This window comes from Stigmatopora argus, chromosome 12 (assembly GCF_051989625.1).
Source record: "Stigmatopora argus isolate UIUO_Sarg chromosome 12, RoL_Sarg_1.0, whole genome shotgun sequence".
Lineage (NCBI taxonomy): Eukaryota > Metazoa > Chordata > Actinopteri > Syngnathiformes > Syngnathidae > Stigmatopora > Stigmatopora argus.
This window is the reverse complement of record NC_135398.1, coordinates 13317846-13335010: the sequence shown is the minus strand read 5'-3', so window position 1 is coordinate 13335010 and position 17165 is coordinate 13317846. Positions and strand designations below refer to the sequence as shown.

Genomic DNA, 17165 nt, shown 5'->3' with positions numbered 1-17165 from the left:
GATCCCTGGTCTTGTTGCTTGTCAGAGGTTGACAATTTAAGGTAAGCATAACACTAAGATCCATATTTACCATCTAAACTTAAAATATTTCTCTTTGACCACATTTATTTTTATTCTGTATTATGTGTAAGGAGTACTTGTTTCTGTCAAGTAGAAACTAAACAAAAGTAACAGTTTTTTATATACCTTTTTATGTCTCAGACATTCAGATTTAGTTTTCTAAATTTTGTCTAAATTTTTGGCATGGTTTCTGAAAAATTGTGGGATGAAAAGGAAGTGGAACATAAATTTGCCTACAGATATTATATTGTCTCTTTTCAGGAAAAAGAAGCAAAATGGGTGACGCGGCAATGGCAGAGTTTGGACCAGCTGCTCCTTTTCTTAGGAAGTCAGATAAGGAGCGATTGGAAGCCCAAACACGGATATTTGACATGAAGAAGGAGTGCTTTGTTCCAGATGCTGAAGTTGAGTACGTGAAGGCAACAGTCACTAATCGTGAAGGTGACAAAGTTACTGTCAACACCGAGTTTGGAAAGGTAGTATACCACTCACTTGTTTTAAACCCTACCAACCCCTTCAAATTTTCATCTTGAATAATCAATCATTTTATTTCTACAGACAGTGACAGTAAAGGAATGCGATGTGCATCCTCAGAACCCACCAAAGTTTGATAAAATTGAAGACATGGCCATGTTCACCTTCCTCCATGAACCTGCTGTGCTATTCAACCTCAAAGAACGCTATGCAGCATGGATGATCTATGTAAGAAATGAATTGTAATTTCCTGTCTTGCTTGATGTTTTTTTTTTAGAATATTGTTTTTTATTTGAATTGTTATTATGCCAGACCTACTCTGGGCTCTTCTGTGTCACTGTCAACCCCTACAAAGGGCTGCCAGTCTACAACCAAGAGGTGGTTGTTGCCTACAGGGGGAAAAAGAGGAGTGAAGCGCCCCCTCACATCTTCTCCATTTCTGACAATGCTTACCAATACATGCTGGCAGGTACAAAGTTCAGTCAAGTGTTATGCTGTTCAAATACAAAACCTGCAACTAATGAGAGCTTCATTTGATTTACAGATCGAGAAAATCAGTCCATTCTCATCACGTAAGAAAACACTCATGACCACTTGATGTTATTGTTAATCCAACAACTGTCTTATTTTAAACACAGTGGAGAATCTGGTGCTGGGAAGACTGTCAACACCAAGCGGGTCATTCAATACTTTGCGAGCATCGCTGCTGTTCCGAGTGGAAAAAAAGATCAAGCTGTTGAAAAGAAGGTGTCACTTCACAATGCAGTTAGACTTGATATATGTGTGTGTATATATATATATATATATATATATATATATATATATACACATATATATATATATACACATATATATATATACATATATATACATATATATACATATATATACATATATATACATATATATACATGTATATATATATATATATTTATGTGTTTGTGTATATATATGTATGTATATATATGTATGTGCATATATGCATGTATATATACATACATATACATATATACACACATATATATACATACATACTTATACATATATCCACATACATATTTATACATACATATACGTACATACTTATACATATATACACATACATATATATATACATACATATACGTACATACTTCTACATATATACACATACATATATATATATACATATACGTACATACGTATACATATATACACATACATATATATACATACATATATATGTACATACTTATACATACATATATATATACATACATATACGTACATACTTATACATATATACACATACATATATACATACATATACGTACATACTTATACATATATACACATACATATATATATCTATATACATACATATACGTACATACTTATACATATATACACATACATATATATATATATATACATACATATACGTACATACATATACAGGGTGGCCCGGTGGGGCGAGTGGTTAGTGCGTCAGCCTCACAGCGCTGGGGTCCTGGGTTCAAATCCAGGTCATTTCCTCCCACATTCCAAAAAACATGCATCATAGGCTGATTGGACACTCTAAATTACCCCTAGGTATGGATATGGGTGTTAGTGTGCATGGTTGTCCTACGTCTCCTTGTGCCCTGCGATTGGCTGGCCACCAACCAATTCAGGGTGTCCCCCGCCTCTGGCCCGGAGTCAGCTGGGATAGGCTCCAGCACCCCCTGCAACCTTAATGAATACGAAGTGGTTCAGAAAATGAGATGAGATATACATATACACATTCATATTCATATACATATACATATATGTATATATATATCTATATATAAGTATATATATATATATATATATATATATATATATATATATATATATATATATATATATATATATAAAAATTGGAATGAATCAAAATATAGCTCCAAAGGACAGTAACTCAGATATTTTTATCTGCAGGGTACTCTGGAAGATCAAATCATCCAGGCTAACCCTGCTCTAGAGGCTTTTGGTAATGCCAAAACTATCAGAAATGACAACTCTTCCAGATTTGTGAGTATATTCATGAATTCAGGCCACCATTCAGCATATTTCTCTGCTAACAATAGAATAACAAATGTGTAACACCTTTTTTCTTAGGGAAAATTTATCAGGATTCACTTCGACAATCGAGGGAAATTATCTTCTGCTGATATTGAGACCTGTAAGTTAAAAAAATTCTCTTGCCACTTTTTATTTTTATTTTACTAATTTGCAATGCTTGTGGGGTGTTGAAACATATACATGTGAGAGATCGGGGGAGGGAGGGTTCTCAGTAGAACACACAGGACAATGACAGCTACACTGTGTCCCTCAATTCAAAATTCTACCATCTTAGTTTATGTTTCATATATATCCAACAGTGCTGGGTTTGTATGGTGGACAACAAATGTATGGTTGTCTGTCTCCTTATTGGTTGGGCACCAATTCAGCAATTCAGAGTGTCCACCACCTGGTGCCCATAGTTTGCTGGGATAGGCTTCAGCACCCCCTGTGACCCTTATAAGGATAAACAGTATGGAAAATGAATGAATACATAAACGTATTCAAGAAAAGATTAAGACTCAGCCCAACCTGTGCTGTACCAATTGCAGTAGGGGGGATACTGTGTTTAAGAGTATCTCAACAACGGTCAATTGCATGTTTAGCCTTATCCCATCATCAATTTATAGTTCTGTCCATGATGGGACTAGACCAGCATCCTCCAACTTCAAGTAATTACATATTGAGCTACTACCATACTAAAGAGGCAGTTAAGTGACAACATTTTATCGGTACTTTAAAAATGTGCCTACTGAAGTAATTGACCAAACAAACTAGATCCAAAGAACATGAACACACAACAACACAGAAATGCTAACCATTTGTCCACTCTCTCATTTGGGTCTTTTCATTTCATTTACACACCTTGTAACCAAAAAAATGGCAACATACTTTTTAAACTGTAACATAATATTCCATGACCATCCATTCAACAGATCTTCTGGAAAAGTCGCGTGTGACCTTCCAGCTCAAAGCTGAGAGAGACTACCATATTTTCTACCAGATCTTATCTCAGGCAAAACCTGAACTTCTTGGTAAGTACACAGCAGTAGATGTCTGGTATAAAAATGAAATCTGTAGTACTTGCCCAAAGAAAGTAATCATGGTTCCCTGTCCTTTGTATTTCTATGTATAACATAATTTTAGAGATGATGCTCATCACCAACAACCCTTACGACTACGCCTTCATCTCCCAAGGAGAGACAACCGTAGCCTCTATCAATGACTCTGAGGAGCTTATGGCTACTGATGTAAGGTTTTAAATAATTCAAGTTTTTAATTCAACAACTCAAGTCCTGTTTGTCTTTTTCTTTCTAGGAGGCATTTGATGTATTGGGCTTCACTCACGAAGAGAAGAATAGCATTTATAAATTAGTAGGTGCCATCATGCACTACGGTAACATGAAGTTTAAGCAGAAGCAGCGAGAGGAGCAGGCGGAAACCGATGGCACGGAAGGTAAGAAATCATCGAGTGTTTGCATAGCACATCCTGGATTGACAATTTAGTTTGCTTATTATTGGAGTTTCGATGTCCCGTACTGGATGGTCTGTGTCAAATTGGAATTTTTATCTATAATGACAGAGGTGGTTGGGCATCTTCTTGAGACATGCCGCATTTGAAGTTGATTTGGCAATTGGTCAGTTTCTAGGGTTGTCATCCAAATGACCAGTGAGATCCGGATGAAGGTCTTTAGGTTCTTGTCGATCTTATACAGTTCAAGACATACGAAAATCCATATGTCAGTCGTCGTATTTTTTTGTAATCAATCCAGTCCGTGCAGAAGTTGGGTTGTCTCTTGTCTCTATTATTAAAATGCTCTGTCCCTAAGCACCTGGTGCTTGGTTCCTCTTTTATTGCTATAAGTTCCCTTTACCCATTTTGGCAGGTGTTCTATTTTTCTATTGGTAGATTAATGGGATGGGTCCCTTTTTGTAGTCCTTTCTAGCTGTTATCAATGTGTGAACAAATACCATCAATAACTCTATATATTCAGACATTCTTTAAAAATGGAAATAAACACAGCTTTTCTGCAAATATTCTCTCTCCAGATGCTGACAAAGTTGCTTATCTTATGGGCCTGAACTCAGCTGACCTCAGCAAAGGTCTCTGTCACCCAAGAGTAAAAGTAGGGAATGAGTGGGTTACCAAGGGACAAAGTGTTGCCCAGGTAAGCATTTTTTGAGAATCCTTGGAGGAAATGGAGGGATTCAGTTTATTGACTCCTTTACAGGTTTACTATGCGATTGGTGCACTGGCCAAGTCAGTGTATGAGAAGATGTTTTTGTGGATGGTGGTCCGTATTAATCAGTCACTGGACACCAAGCAGGCTCGCCAATACTTCATTGGAGTTTTGGATATTGCTGGATTTGAGATCTTTGATGTGAGCAGTGTTTATTTATTGGTGGAGTAAAATGATATTTCTTATTTTTACTTACGATGGAAAATGGTAAAAAGTTGAAAATAAGAGGACTTTTCTCTATCCAATCGCCGTTACAGTTCAACACCTTTGAGCAGATGTGCATCAACTTCACCAATGAAAAACTGCAACAGTTTTTCAACCATCACATGTTTGTGCTGGAGCAAGAAGAGTACAAGAAGGAAGGCATCGAATGGACATTTATAGATTTTGGTATGGATTTACAAGCTTGTATTGACCTGATTGAAAAGGTGAGAGATAGTTGAAATGTGTTACCGATTTTCCATTACAATTGAGTAAATACACATCTAACACTACACCATATTTTGTTCTCCTTAGCCCATGGGTATCATGTCTATCCTTGAAGAGGAGTGCATGTTCCCCAAAGCTAGTGATTCAACTTTTAAAGCTAAGCTCTATGACAACCACCTGGGAAAATCAAACAACTTCCAGAAGCCCCGAATTGTCAAAGGAAAAGCCGAGGCTCATTTTTCTCTAGTTCACTACGCTGGAACAGTTGACTACAACATCAACAACTGGCTGGTTAAGAACAAGGACCCTCTGAATGAGACTGTTGTTGGACTTTTCCAAAAGTCTAACCTTAAATTATTATCCATTCTCTTTGCTGGGTATGCAGGAGCTGATTCTGGTATGTTGATTTCTATGAAATAACCATGGTAATGAAATAAACGTGTCAGAAATAAAAACATTTGATGTGATTGCTTTCATTTAGCTCAAGAGTCTGGAGGCAAGGGGAAAGGTGCTAAGAAGAAAGGGTCATCCTTCCAAACTGTCTCTGCTTTACACAGGGTAAGAAATTATTTATTTCCGGAAGAGTTGTGCAACTTTCACTGAATATAGCAACAGACTCACATTGTTCAGGATACTAAGACATTTGGAGTGGTTGTGGAAGGAGAACTATAGTACTATATTTTCCTGAAGAACCATACAGGCATGTTGGTATATTTGGTAATACTGAATGCTGAAGTTCTCAGTTTTTCTTCATCACGTCAATTTATTTTTATCTCCACACCTTACCCACTTACTATGTTGTTACTACATATACACAGCTCAGGTTTCAACCTTGCTGTGATTTTTATTAAAACAAAAGTGGGGCTACTAGAGTTCGATTGGTTGGCCACCAATTCAGGGTGTCCCCCGCTTGGTGCCTCTTAGCTAACTGGGATCAGAAAATGAATAATGTCCAATAACAATATAAACAAATACTAAAAAAAGTAGTCTTTTGTCACCCGTTAAAAACTAAATACTTTCAATATAGGGGAATGGTTCATAACATTTACATGAACTAAGGAAACAAAGTTGTCAAACCTTGCAGGAAAATCTGAACAAGCTAATGACCAACCTGAGGTCTACTCACCCCCACTTTGTCCGCTGCATCATCCCCAATGAGACCAAGACCCCTGGCGCCATGGAGAACCCTTTGGTGATGCACCAGCTGCGCTGTAATGGTGTGCTGGAAGGGATCCGAATCTGCAGAAAAGGCTTCCCAAACAGGATCCTTTATGGAGATTTTAAACAGAGGTATGGTTCTGGGCAAAGTAATCATTTATAACACATGTAGATATTATCATTTGGATAATTTTAAATGATGTTATTTTCAATTCCCATTAAAGATACCGTATTCTGAATCCCAATGCAATTCCTGAAGGACAGTTCATTGACAACAAGAAGGCTGCAGAGAAACTGTTAGGTTCTCTGGATATTGACCACAATCAGTACAAACTTGGGCACACTAAGGTAAGAATTTTATGAAGGAGAGTCTATTTATTATTATTTTTGTGAATGATAATTTATGTGTCCCAATAGGTGTTCTTCAAAGCCGGACTGCTTGGTCAGCTTGAAGAGATGCGAGATGACCGATTAGCGCTGATCATTACTGGCATCCAATCTCGGTCAAGGGGTCTTCTGGCAAGAATTGAATTCCAAAAGATTGTTGAACGGAGGTAAAAAGTCAATCATTGAAGAGAAACTTCCACTTACCCAACATGATGAGCGTTAGAAAGTGAATGAAGGCATTTGGAATGTTTGTACCTCAAAATCAATCACCGTTTATTGTGGACAGGGATGCATTACTTGTAATCCAGTGGAACATCCGTGCCTTCATGGGAGTTAAGAATTGGCCCTGGATGAAGATGTACTTCAAGATCAAACCTCTGCTAAAGTCAGCAGAGACTGAAAAGGAAATGGCCAACATGAAGGAAGAGTTTACTAAACTAAAAGAGGCTTTTGCAAAATCAGAAGCCCGCAAAAAGGAACTGGAAGAAAAAATGGTCACACTTCTCCAAGAGAAAAATGACTTGCAGCTTCAAGTTCAGTCGGTATGTCTACCATCACTAACACCTATCAATATCTACTGTTTAACATGGATACAACAGTGGCCACTCAGCTTTACATAAACTATATATTTATAACAACAGGAGCAGGATAATCTTTGTGATGCGGAAGAAAGATGTGAGGGGCTGATTAAAAACAAAATCCAGTGTGAAGCCAAGACCAAAGAGTTAACTGAAAGACTCGAGGATGAGGAAGAGATGAATGCTGAACTAACAGCTAAGAAAAGAAAACTGGAGGATGAGTGCTCTGAGCTAAAAAAAGACATTGACGACTTGGAATTAACCCTGGCGAAAGTGGAGAAGGAGAAACATGCCACTGAAAACAAGGTACAACATACACCCTTGAATACTTAAGACCTTCATTCATGAGCTTCGGATGAAATATGTCTGGGAATAGGTCAAGAACTTGACTGAGGAAATGGGAGCTTTGGATGAAATTATAGCCAAACTAACCAAGGAGAAGAAAGCCTTGCAAGAAGCTCATCAGCAAACGCTGGATGACCTTCAGAGTGAAGAAGACAAAGTCAACACTCTGACAAAGGCCAAATCCAAACTGGAGCAGCAAGTGGACGATGTGAGATTTAAGATGAATGACAATTTGCCAAACATCTATGATAACTAATGTTGCGTGTGATACCCAATAGCTGGAAGGATCCCTGGAACAGGAGAAAAAAGTGAGAATGGACCTTGAAAGGGCAAAGCGAAAGCTTGAAGGAGACTTGAAGTTAGCTCAAGAGAGTCTTATGGACCTGGAAAATGACAAGCAACAACTTGAAGAGAGGCTAAAAAAGTAAGAGGTTCCTGATCTTTTTTTGGAATAGTTTCAGGAGACAAATACTTCTGTTCATCCACAGGAAAGACTTTGAAATGAACCAGCTTTTGAGCAAAATAGAGGATGAGCAAGCCATCAATGCACAGCTCCAGAAAAAATTGAAGGAGTTGCAGGTAATCTAATTCTCTGAAAAATCCCTTTCATTCACAAGTTGAAACCCAATTAAAACAACACTACATTTAAATCATGGTGGCTATTCTATGAATAGTAATCGTTGTCTGTATTCCCAAAAGAAGAATTGTATATCATTACATTTTGGGGGGAATTCTTGTGTGGAATATTTTGAGATTTTACTTGACGTGGATATAGGCCAGGATTGAGGAGTTGGAGGAAGAGCTTGAGGCAGAAAGAGCTGGCCGAGCCAAGGTGGAAAAGCAGAGAGCAGACTTGGCCAGAGAGCTGGAGGAGATCAGTGAGAGGCTGGAGGAGGCAGGTGGAGCCACATCTGTCCAGATTGAGATGAACAAGAAGAGGGAGGCCGAGTTCCAAAAACTCCGCAGAGATCTGGAGGAGGCCACCCTGCAGCATGAAGCCACCGCGGCCACACTGAGAAAGAAACAAGCCGACAGTGTTGCTGACCTGGGGGAGCAGATTGACAACCTGCAGAGAGTCAAGCAGAAACTGGAGAAGGAGAAGAGCGAACTTAGACTGGAACTGGATGATGTCGTTTCCAATATGGAACATATTGTTAAATCAAAGGTAATGAACACTATACATCACAGACATATAATATTTCCAAAATAAATAATACTAAATAGTATATTTTTTGTCGGCATCAATGACTATTCAGATCTTCCCATTCACAAATTAGAAGCACATTTATTATTCACTTTTACACTTGTATTCTAGGTTGTCTTTTTTTGCAATCATAGCTTTCCATAAGTGATCCAACTCATTTGGTCTGGGTTACCATGCATTTGTACTTGTTTAAACATGTGTCAAACATGGTAATTTGCCTCCTAACTCATTCGATTGTGGGTATGCACAAATCCATCCATTTAGTACTTCGCACAATGTAATATCAAACCTCTTATAAGAATAGCAAAGCTCGGTTTACTCCTTACTATTGACATGACTTAAATATCCTCAAATATACTTAAATATATAATATAGAGATTTACACAAGAAAAAGGGACAGGGGTTAGATGGTATATCACATATATAAGTTTGCTTTCTTGCTAGCTTGTTGTTTTCTTAAAAAAGGAAATAAAAATAATACATTTTGATTCATCCCAACCATATTACCCTTCCCGAAACAGCACAGATAATGAATGTCTGTATCAATGGCATTTTTTTTCCTATACAGACTCATTTGGAGAAAATGTGCAGATCACTGGAAGACCAGATGACTGAATACAGAACAAAGGCAGAAGAGGGACAGCGTACTATCAGTGACTTCACCACACAGAAAGCAAAACTTCAAACTGAAAATGGTATGCTGAAATTCTTGGATCAAATATATGTAAATATATATATATATTATCTCTCTGGAAATAATTAGGTGAACTTACAAGGCAACTTGAGGAGAAGGATTCCCTAGTGTCACAACTCACAAGAGGAAAACAATCATACACTCAACAAATTGAAGACCTTAAGAGGCAACTGGAAGAGGAAGTTAAGGTTGCACATGTCCATGTTCTGAAAATCTTAAACATACTTGTCTTATTACAACAAGAGGCAAAGTCATTTTGTTCAAATATCTTTTAGGCCAAAAATGCATTAGCACATGCTGTGCAATCTTCTCGTCATGACTGTGACCTGCTTAGAGAGCAGTACGAGGAGGAACAAGAGGCCAAGGCTGAACTGCAGCGTGGTATGTCCAAGGCCAACTCTGAGGTGGCTCAGTGGAGAACCAAGTATGAAACTGATGCCATCCAGAGGACGGAAGAATTGGAGGATGCCAAGTGAGGAAACTACACAGTATGATACAGTGGCAATATCCGACTAAACTAAAGCTCTTGGATCATAATGCAGGAAGAAACTGGCTCAGCGTCTACAGGATGCTGAGGAGGCTGTGGAAGCAGTGAATGCTAAATGTTCCTCACTGGAGAAGACTAAGCACAGACTGCAAAATGAGATTGAGGATCTCATGGTGGATGTTGAGAGGTCAAATGCTGCCGCTGCTGCCCTAGACAAGAAACAAAGAAACTTTGACAAGGTTTGAATAATTATATACGGAACGCCGGCGACTGTTATCTTACTGCCGGCACAGGTTTAAGAAATACACCAAGTATGGAATGTTTTTTAGGTCTTAGCAGAGTGGAAGCAGAAATATGAGGAGTCTCAAGTAGAGTTGGAAAGCTCTCAAAAAGAGGCAAGGACTTTGAGCACAGAGCTTTTTAAACTGAAGAACTCCTATGAAGAGTCTCTAGATCACTTGGAGACTATGAAAAGAGAAAACAAGAATTTACAAGGTCAGTTTAGCAATTAAAAAAATGGATTTCAATGTAAAAACATTGGTATATTTTCAATATGGTTCCTTCCATTGTAAAGAGGAAATCTCTGACCTTACTGAACAAATCAGTGAGAGTGGAAAGAGTATCCATGAACTTGAGAAAGTACGAAAGCAGTTGGAACAGGAGAAGTCTGACATTCAAACTGCCCTGGAAGAGGCAGAGGTAAATTATCTTAATGAATGAATTCAGACTTTATCGAATATAAATTTAACTTATTTCATATTTATAGGCCACCCTAGAGCACGAGGAAGGAAAGATTCTTAGAGCACAGCTTGAGTTCAGTCAGGTGAAGGCTGACATTGAACGCAAGCTTGCTGAAAAAGATGAAGAGCTAGAACAAGCCAAAAGAAACCAACAGAGAATTGTGGACAACCTTCAGAGCTCGCTTGAGGCTGAGACCCGAAGTAGAAATGAGGCCCTACGTTTGAAGAAGAAGATGGAGGGAGACCTCAACGAAATGGAGATTCAGCTAAGTCAGTCCAACAGGCAGGCAGCTGAGGCGCAGAAGCAACTCAAATCTCTTCATGCAATTTTGAAGGTACTGTATGAAAGCATTGGAAAATAACGACACAAAGAAATGAACTTTGAACATTTGGGTTTTCATTTTCAAGGATTCCCAACTCCATCTTGATGAGTCTCTCCGTGCCAATGATGAGCTCAAAGAGAACATTGCAATTGTGGAGAGACGTAACAACCTCATTCAGGCTGAACTGGAAGAACTTCGGTCAGCTCTTGAACAAACTGAGAGAGGACGTAAACTGGCTGAGCAAGAGTTGCTCGATGTTAGTGAGAGGGTGCAGCTACTGCACTCACAGGTAAGATTGCGGAAATGGCATTTGTAACTTACTAACCTCCTAAGATCCAAACTTTTGCAAGGCATGCATTTTTATTTTCTCTTTGATATTGAGGCTAATTGGGACCCGATGAGTGTAAAAACAAATAATTATCTTTTTACATGAAGTAGTTTCTGAGAAAAAAATGATTCCCACATCATATAGGGACGCCAGGCCCTTGTAGTCCAAAATCTAATGTCCACACATGTGGACGCCAGGTCAGACATTTTGAAATTATCACTCCCCTGGTCACATTGTTTTTATTTCACCCATTTCATTAGAACACCAGCTTGCTAAACCAAAAGAAGAAACTGGAAGCTGATACTTCCCAGCTTCAAAGTGAGGTAGAAGATGCAGTCCAGGAGTGCAGAAACGCCGAAGAGAAAGCCAAGAAGGCAATTACCGATGCTGCTATGATGGCCGAAGAGCTAAAAAAAGAGCAAGACACCAGTGCTCACCTTGAGCGTATGAAGAAAAACATGGATCAAACCATCAAAGACCTCCAGCACCGTCTGGATGAAGCTGAACAAATAGCGATGAAAGGGGGCAAAAAGCAAGTGCAGAAGCTAGAGGGCAGGGTAAGTTATAATAAAATGATATTCATTGACCAAAGTGACCAAGCCAATACATTCACATTGCAATAGCACCGCTACATACAACAGGTAGCATGTGTATTTAATTATATATTTGTCTTTGTTTCTGTTGATTGTTTTTCTGTTCTTTCTGTTTGTTCTTCCTTTCTCTTTCTGCCACAACACCATTTTCTGTCTGCTGCCTTTTCCTAATGAACAAAACAATATAAACGACCACAACTGGGGTACACCAAACTCTCATGTGGCACATTATTAAAAGTCTTTATCCTATAAAAACACTCAGATTATCTTTCTCCACGTCTAGACAGGAGATGCTTAAATAAACAACAACCTGAATTTATTGTGACCTTTAAGAAAACAACAAGATTATTTAGTGTTTGTTCCATTTTCTTCCTATACCTACAGTATATGCCATGATATATCATTGGATTGGATTGGATTGGATAACTTTATTCATCCCGTATTCGGGAAATTTCATTGTGGCAGTAGCAAGAGGGTGATTAGACAGAACAACAAAGCAAAAGCACATAGTACAAAGCAAATCAATATGTTCTCAAAACACACCAGTGTCTTCTGCATTGATGGACTCTTCTGTGACAACTTCAATAAACCTTTGATTTACTTAAATATACATAAATTATTACAATACTTCATATTATCTTTGAACAGATCAAAGAGCTGGAGAGTGAAGTGGAAATCGAACAAAGAAAATCTAGTGATGCCGTCAAGGGGGTACGAAAGTATGAGCGACGTATCAAGGAGCTATCTTACCAAGTAAGAAATCCATATTAAAAAAGGGTCAATTATGATATGAGAAAGATGGGTTGATTTATTTACTAAAAAAAAAATCATTTCAGACAGAAGAGGATCGCAAGAATCTAGCCCGTCTTCAAGACTTGGTGGATAAACTTCAATTGAAAGTAAAATCCTACAAGAGAAGTGCTGAGGAAGCTGTAAGTATTTGCAATTCTATCGTGAAATCTTATTGATTAACATAATCAGTCTGAGCTACTATCATGCAAGAGAGGCACTTAAAGAAGTAGTATGAAGACACATTGATCATGTCTTGTAGGAGGAACAAGCCAACAATAATATGGTAAAGTTCCGCAAGATTCAGCATGATCTTGACGAGGCCGAGGAAAGAGCGGACATCGCTGAGACTCAAGTCAACAAGCTGCGTGCCAAGAGTCGTGATGTAGGGCCAAAGGTCAGTTTTTGGCTTTTATTTTATTTTTAAATGTTTTTTTAAATAATGAAAACTCCATTATCCTCGATAATATGACAAACATTTTACTAAATTCCAATTGTTTCTTTCATAAGATTAAAAACATTTCTTTATAGCGGAAAATACATTTAAATCTATTAAACGCTGTCTTAAATTTGACTATTACAGTAAGAATTTTAAAGATAATTCTTGACCAAATGAAATGGATAAATTAAAAAATAATAATAATTTGAAGGATATAGTTGGAACAGTCACCATTCTGCAGTGAATCTTTCTCCTGTCTATGATAAAGACTGCTTAGGTTTGATTCCCACTTGGGATTGTGAGTGCGAATGGTCTCTATATGTTCCCAATGAATGACCAGTTTAGCCTGTTTAGCCCTTTTGGCCTAAATCAGCTAAAATAGGCTACAGCACCCCGTGACCCTGATGAGCATTGGCAGTGTAGAAAATGAATACCTAAATGAATGAATAATTTGTTTTTCTTTTTCTGTAGAAAGGACAGAATGAAGAATGAAGCCCCTAAGTCATCTTCCTTTTTCTGAGTCACTCGTGATTCCTTAAGTGTGTTCAGTAGAATAAAATTATCTGCATATTCACTCTGCGTCTTTTATTTTCACTTAACCTCCACAAACATTCTTTGACTTAAGTACAGTATCATAAACTATTAGAACAACACTAACAATAGTACCCCTTCAATATAACAATCAGCATAGTAAACTCCAATAAAAAACACATGCACAAAACACATGACATACTACATATGTGTACTTTAGCATATAAATTCTATAATAGAAAACACAAAAGGGTGTAAACCACAACTGCATAAAACTGTATAAAACGGATTAATTTAAGGGACTGTTCACCCAAGGAAATTTTAATTTGGATGCAGCCTATTTAGATTAGATTAGATAACTTTATTCATCCCGTATTCGGGAAATTTCACTGTCACAGTAGCAAGAAGGCGAGAATACAGACACAGGAAAAGACCCGGAGATAAACACAGGCCAGCTCAAGAACACAACACAAAACACCTGAGTCCCACCCAATACATGGACAGGGCAGGAAACGCAAAAACATGAAACAAAGATGATAATGATGGCCAACTTCACAACGTCTTTTTGAGTCTATCCGTTTTTGCTACCGAAACCAAGATGGCGCCGTTCAAGTGGAAGCCGGTGGCGGTAGCTCCGTCCACTCTTGCTCGTTTTGTGTTTTTGCTGCTTTTCTGTCTTAATGATTTGATTTGGTGATTCTTAATGATCCCATTGACTTTGATTTGCTTTGTACTTTGTGTTTTTGCTTTGTTGTTCTGCTTGCCTTTGCAACTGTACTGTCTAACTTATAACTATGCCTTTTCTTGCTACTGTCACAATGAAATTTCCCGAATACGGGACGAATAAAGTTATCCAATCCAATATCTTCCAACAAAAAGTGATGAACTGGCAACTGACACGAAAACACACAGGTATATAAGAGCAGGGTTAATTACACACAAGTGTAGACACTCAGTTGATTAGAAGAGTGAGCACTGAAAGACAGGAACTCACCACAATAAAACGGGAAATTACATAAATGAACACAGCTGTAGCAATGGTTCACCAATACATCGCATTTGACAATGTATGTATATTTTATTTATTCATCTTCCATACCGCCCATCCTCGAATGGGTTGCGGCGGGGGTTGCTGGAGCCTAAACCAGCTGTCGTCGGGCGAAAGGCAGACTACACCCTAGACTGGTCGCCAGTCAGTCGTAGGGCACACAGAGAGAGAAACGACCATCCACACTCCCAATCACATCATCACTAGCAGGAATCGAGCCCACGCCTGCCCCCACTGAAGTCAGGCAAGTGGACATCTACATCATGAGGTGGCCCTATTCTTTCTTTAGTTTTTCATAAAAGAAAGTTGTTTAGTGTATGTATGTACGTCGTCTTCTGTTTGAGTTATTGATTAATATATATTCCAATTATAGTTACCAAGTATACAACTTGACTATATTATTTTATTATTACATTGAGTATATTTCACAAATATTTGATATTTTTCAGATATCTTTAAAGCGCTAAAATGCTTTTTTTATGAAAATACAATAAGGATAATTTGTGATCTAAAATATTTTGGAGCGTGCTTTGTTTCTGTATAACCAAGCAGAAAAAACAATGTCTTACCTTCATGTTCTCTTCATCTGATGCAATGCCCAATGCAACTGCAGAGTCGTTCTGAGTGTTTTAAGATCTGGGTCCAAATAAATTGTCCTAAGGAAGGATAAGACAAGAAATACATATGGTGGCAAGGTCCTGTATTCAACACCTCCTCAAGTGACCATCTGTAAATAAGCATTCTAACAATAGCACCATCCTCATCTGACGTTTGAATTTAAGACACACACGGTTCCTCACTCGTTTCCTTTGTGCACATGCATGTGATTGGCTAAGGGAAAGATACAAGGACTGTGGACAGCTGAGAATGGCACATTTAATTAGCGGCTTAGAGTTCATTCTTTTACTTGATGCCGGGTTTAGAATACGGATAAGTAATGGACTTCAGAAACTAAGAAGTCCAGCACAAAAATAAATGCTGAACAAGAACAACAATAATATAATAATACTTTTTGGTTTGCATGTTCACCGCGCACTCTAGTTAACTCCCCCCTCTTTACAACATACATGCTAGTTTGAGTGAACACTCCAAATTCTCCATAGATATGATTGTAACTGATAAGTTGCTTACCTATACAGAGCAGTCAACCTCCGTCGACCCCATTTCAGGAGTACCCTCATCCCATTTCCGGAGTTTGTCCGGAGTGAATGCAATTCACGCAAAATCGATATGCGCTGAAGTCGCACAAGACGGATCATTCGTCAGAACTTGTAACTCAGATGGTTCACAATGCACTCTCGTTCACAAATTCTTCCAGTTTACAGTGCAGTTGAATCAAGATGGCGGAAGCCGCAGTGATGGTGTGAATTTCGAGGCATTACAATTGGAACTTTGGTTCTTTTCTGAAATGGTTGCTGCCCAAAAAATTTAAGTGACAATTTTTTGGGATTTCCGGAGTTTAGGGAGGTTGTCTTGAGTCCAGGAGTTTGTCTTGCATTTCCAGGTAAACTCCTGAAATTCCGGAGTGTTTGGCAGCTCTGCCTATCTATGTTCTGGATCGACTCCTAAATTAAGAGCTACGCATATCGGTTAGGTTCCTTCTTTATTACATTAGAGCAACCCCAAGTCCATATCATTGAGAACACTGCACTAATTTGCCAGTCAAGCTCTTGCCCCATTATCGTACAAGAGATCCCAAGATACTTGAAATACTCCACTTGCGGAAGTAATTGATCCCTGAGCTGTAGCTATTCCACCTTTTCTAACTCAGCATCATAGTCTAAAATTTTGAAGTCCTGATTCTCATGCCATCTTCTTCACACTTGCCTTTGAACCGCTCCCATGAGATTAGATTAGATTAGTTAACTTTATTCATCCCGTATTCGGGAAATGTCACTGTCACATTAGCAAGAGGGTGAGAATACAGACACAGAAAAAGACATTTCAGACATAAATAAATAGTTAATAAATAAGTTAATAAATAAATAAATGAATAAATAATAAAATAAAAAATAAATAAATGAATGAAGAAAATAAATAAATGAATAAATAATAAAATAAAAAATAAATAAATGAATGAAGAAAATAAATAAATGATTTTAACAATACAAATAAATAAATAAATAAATTGAAGAGTTGAAGATCACGGCTTGATGAAGCCAACAAAACCACATCTTGATTTCTATTTATGGCCATGGGCATACTAGGTTCCGTGCACTAGCCGGGTCCTGAGTACAGAGATTTCCCAGAGTTACGT

At 38.0% G+C, this 17165-nt stretch overlaps 1 protein-coding gene across 1 annotated transcript; it reads left to right on the top strand.

The window, feature by feature from the left end:
• Positions 1-335: 335 nt before the first annotated feature.
• LOC144086119 (myosin-7-like) lies at positions 336-13903 on the top strand. The gene is made up of 37 exons (XM_077615922.1): positions 336-536; positions 619-762; positions 847-1003; positions 1079-1106; positions 1173-1281; positions 2473-2565; positions 2653-2716; positions 3531-3629; positions 3742-3845; positions 3913-4051; positions 4645-4763; positions 4827-4976; positions 5093-5263; positions 5352-5661; positions 5746-5822; positions 6349-6554; positions 6647-6770; positions 6840-6976; positions 7096-7351; positions 7451-7693; positions 7764-7940; positions 8011-8156; positions 8221-8311; positions 8508-8897; positions 9505-9631; positions 9700-9818; positions 9906-10102; positions 10173-10356; positions 10447-10612; positions 10692-10816; positions 10884-11192; positions 11266-11469; positions 11769-12065; positions 12750-12854; positions 12938-13033; positions 13153-13287; positions 13801-13903. The coding sequence occupies exons 1-37, from the start codon at positions 336-338 to the stop codon at positions 13819-13821; spliced, it is 5820 nt and encodes a 1939-aa protein (XP_077472048.1). The 3' UTR covers positions 13822-13903.
• The last annotated feature ends 3262 nt before the right edge of the window (positions 13904-17165 follow it).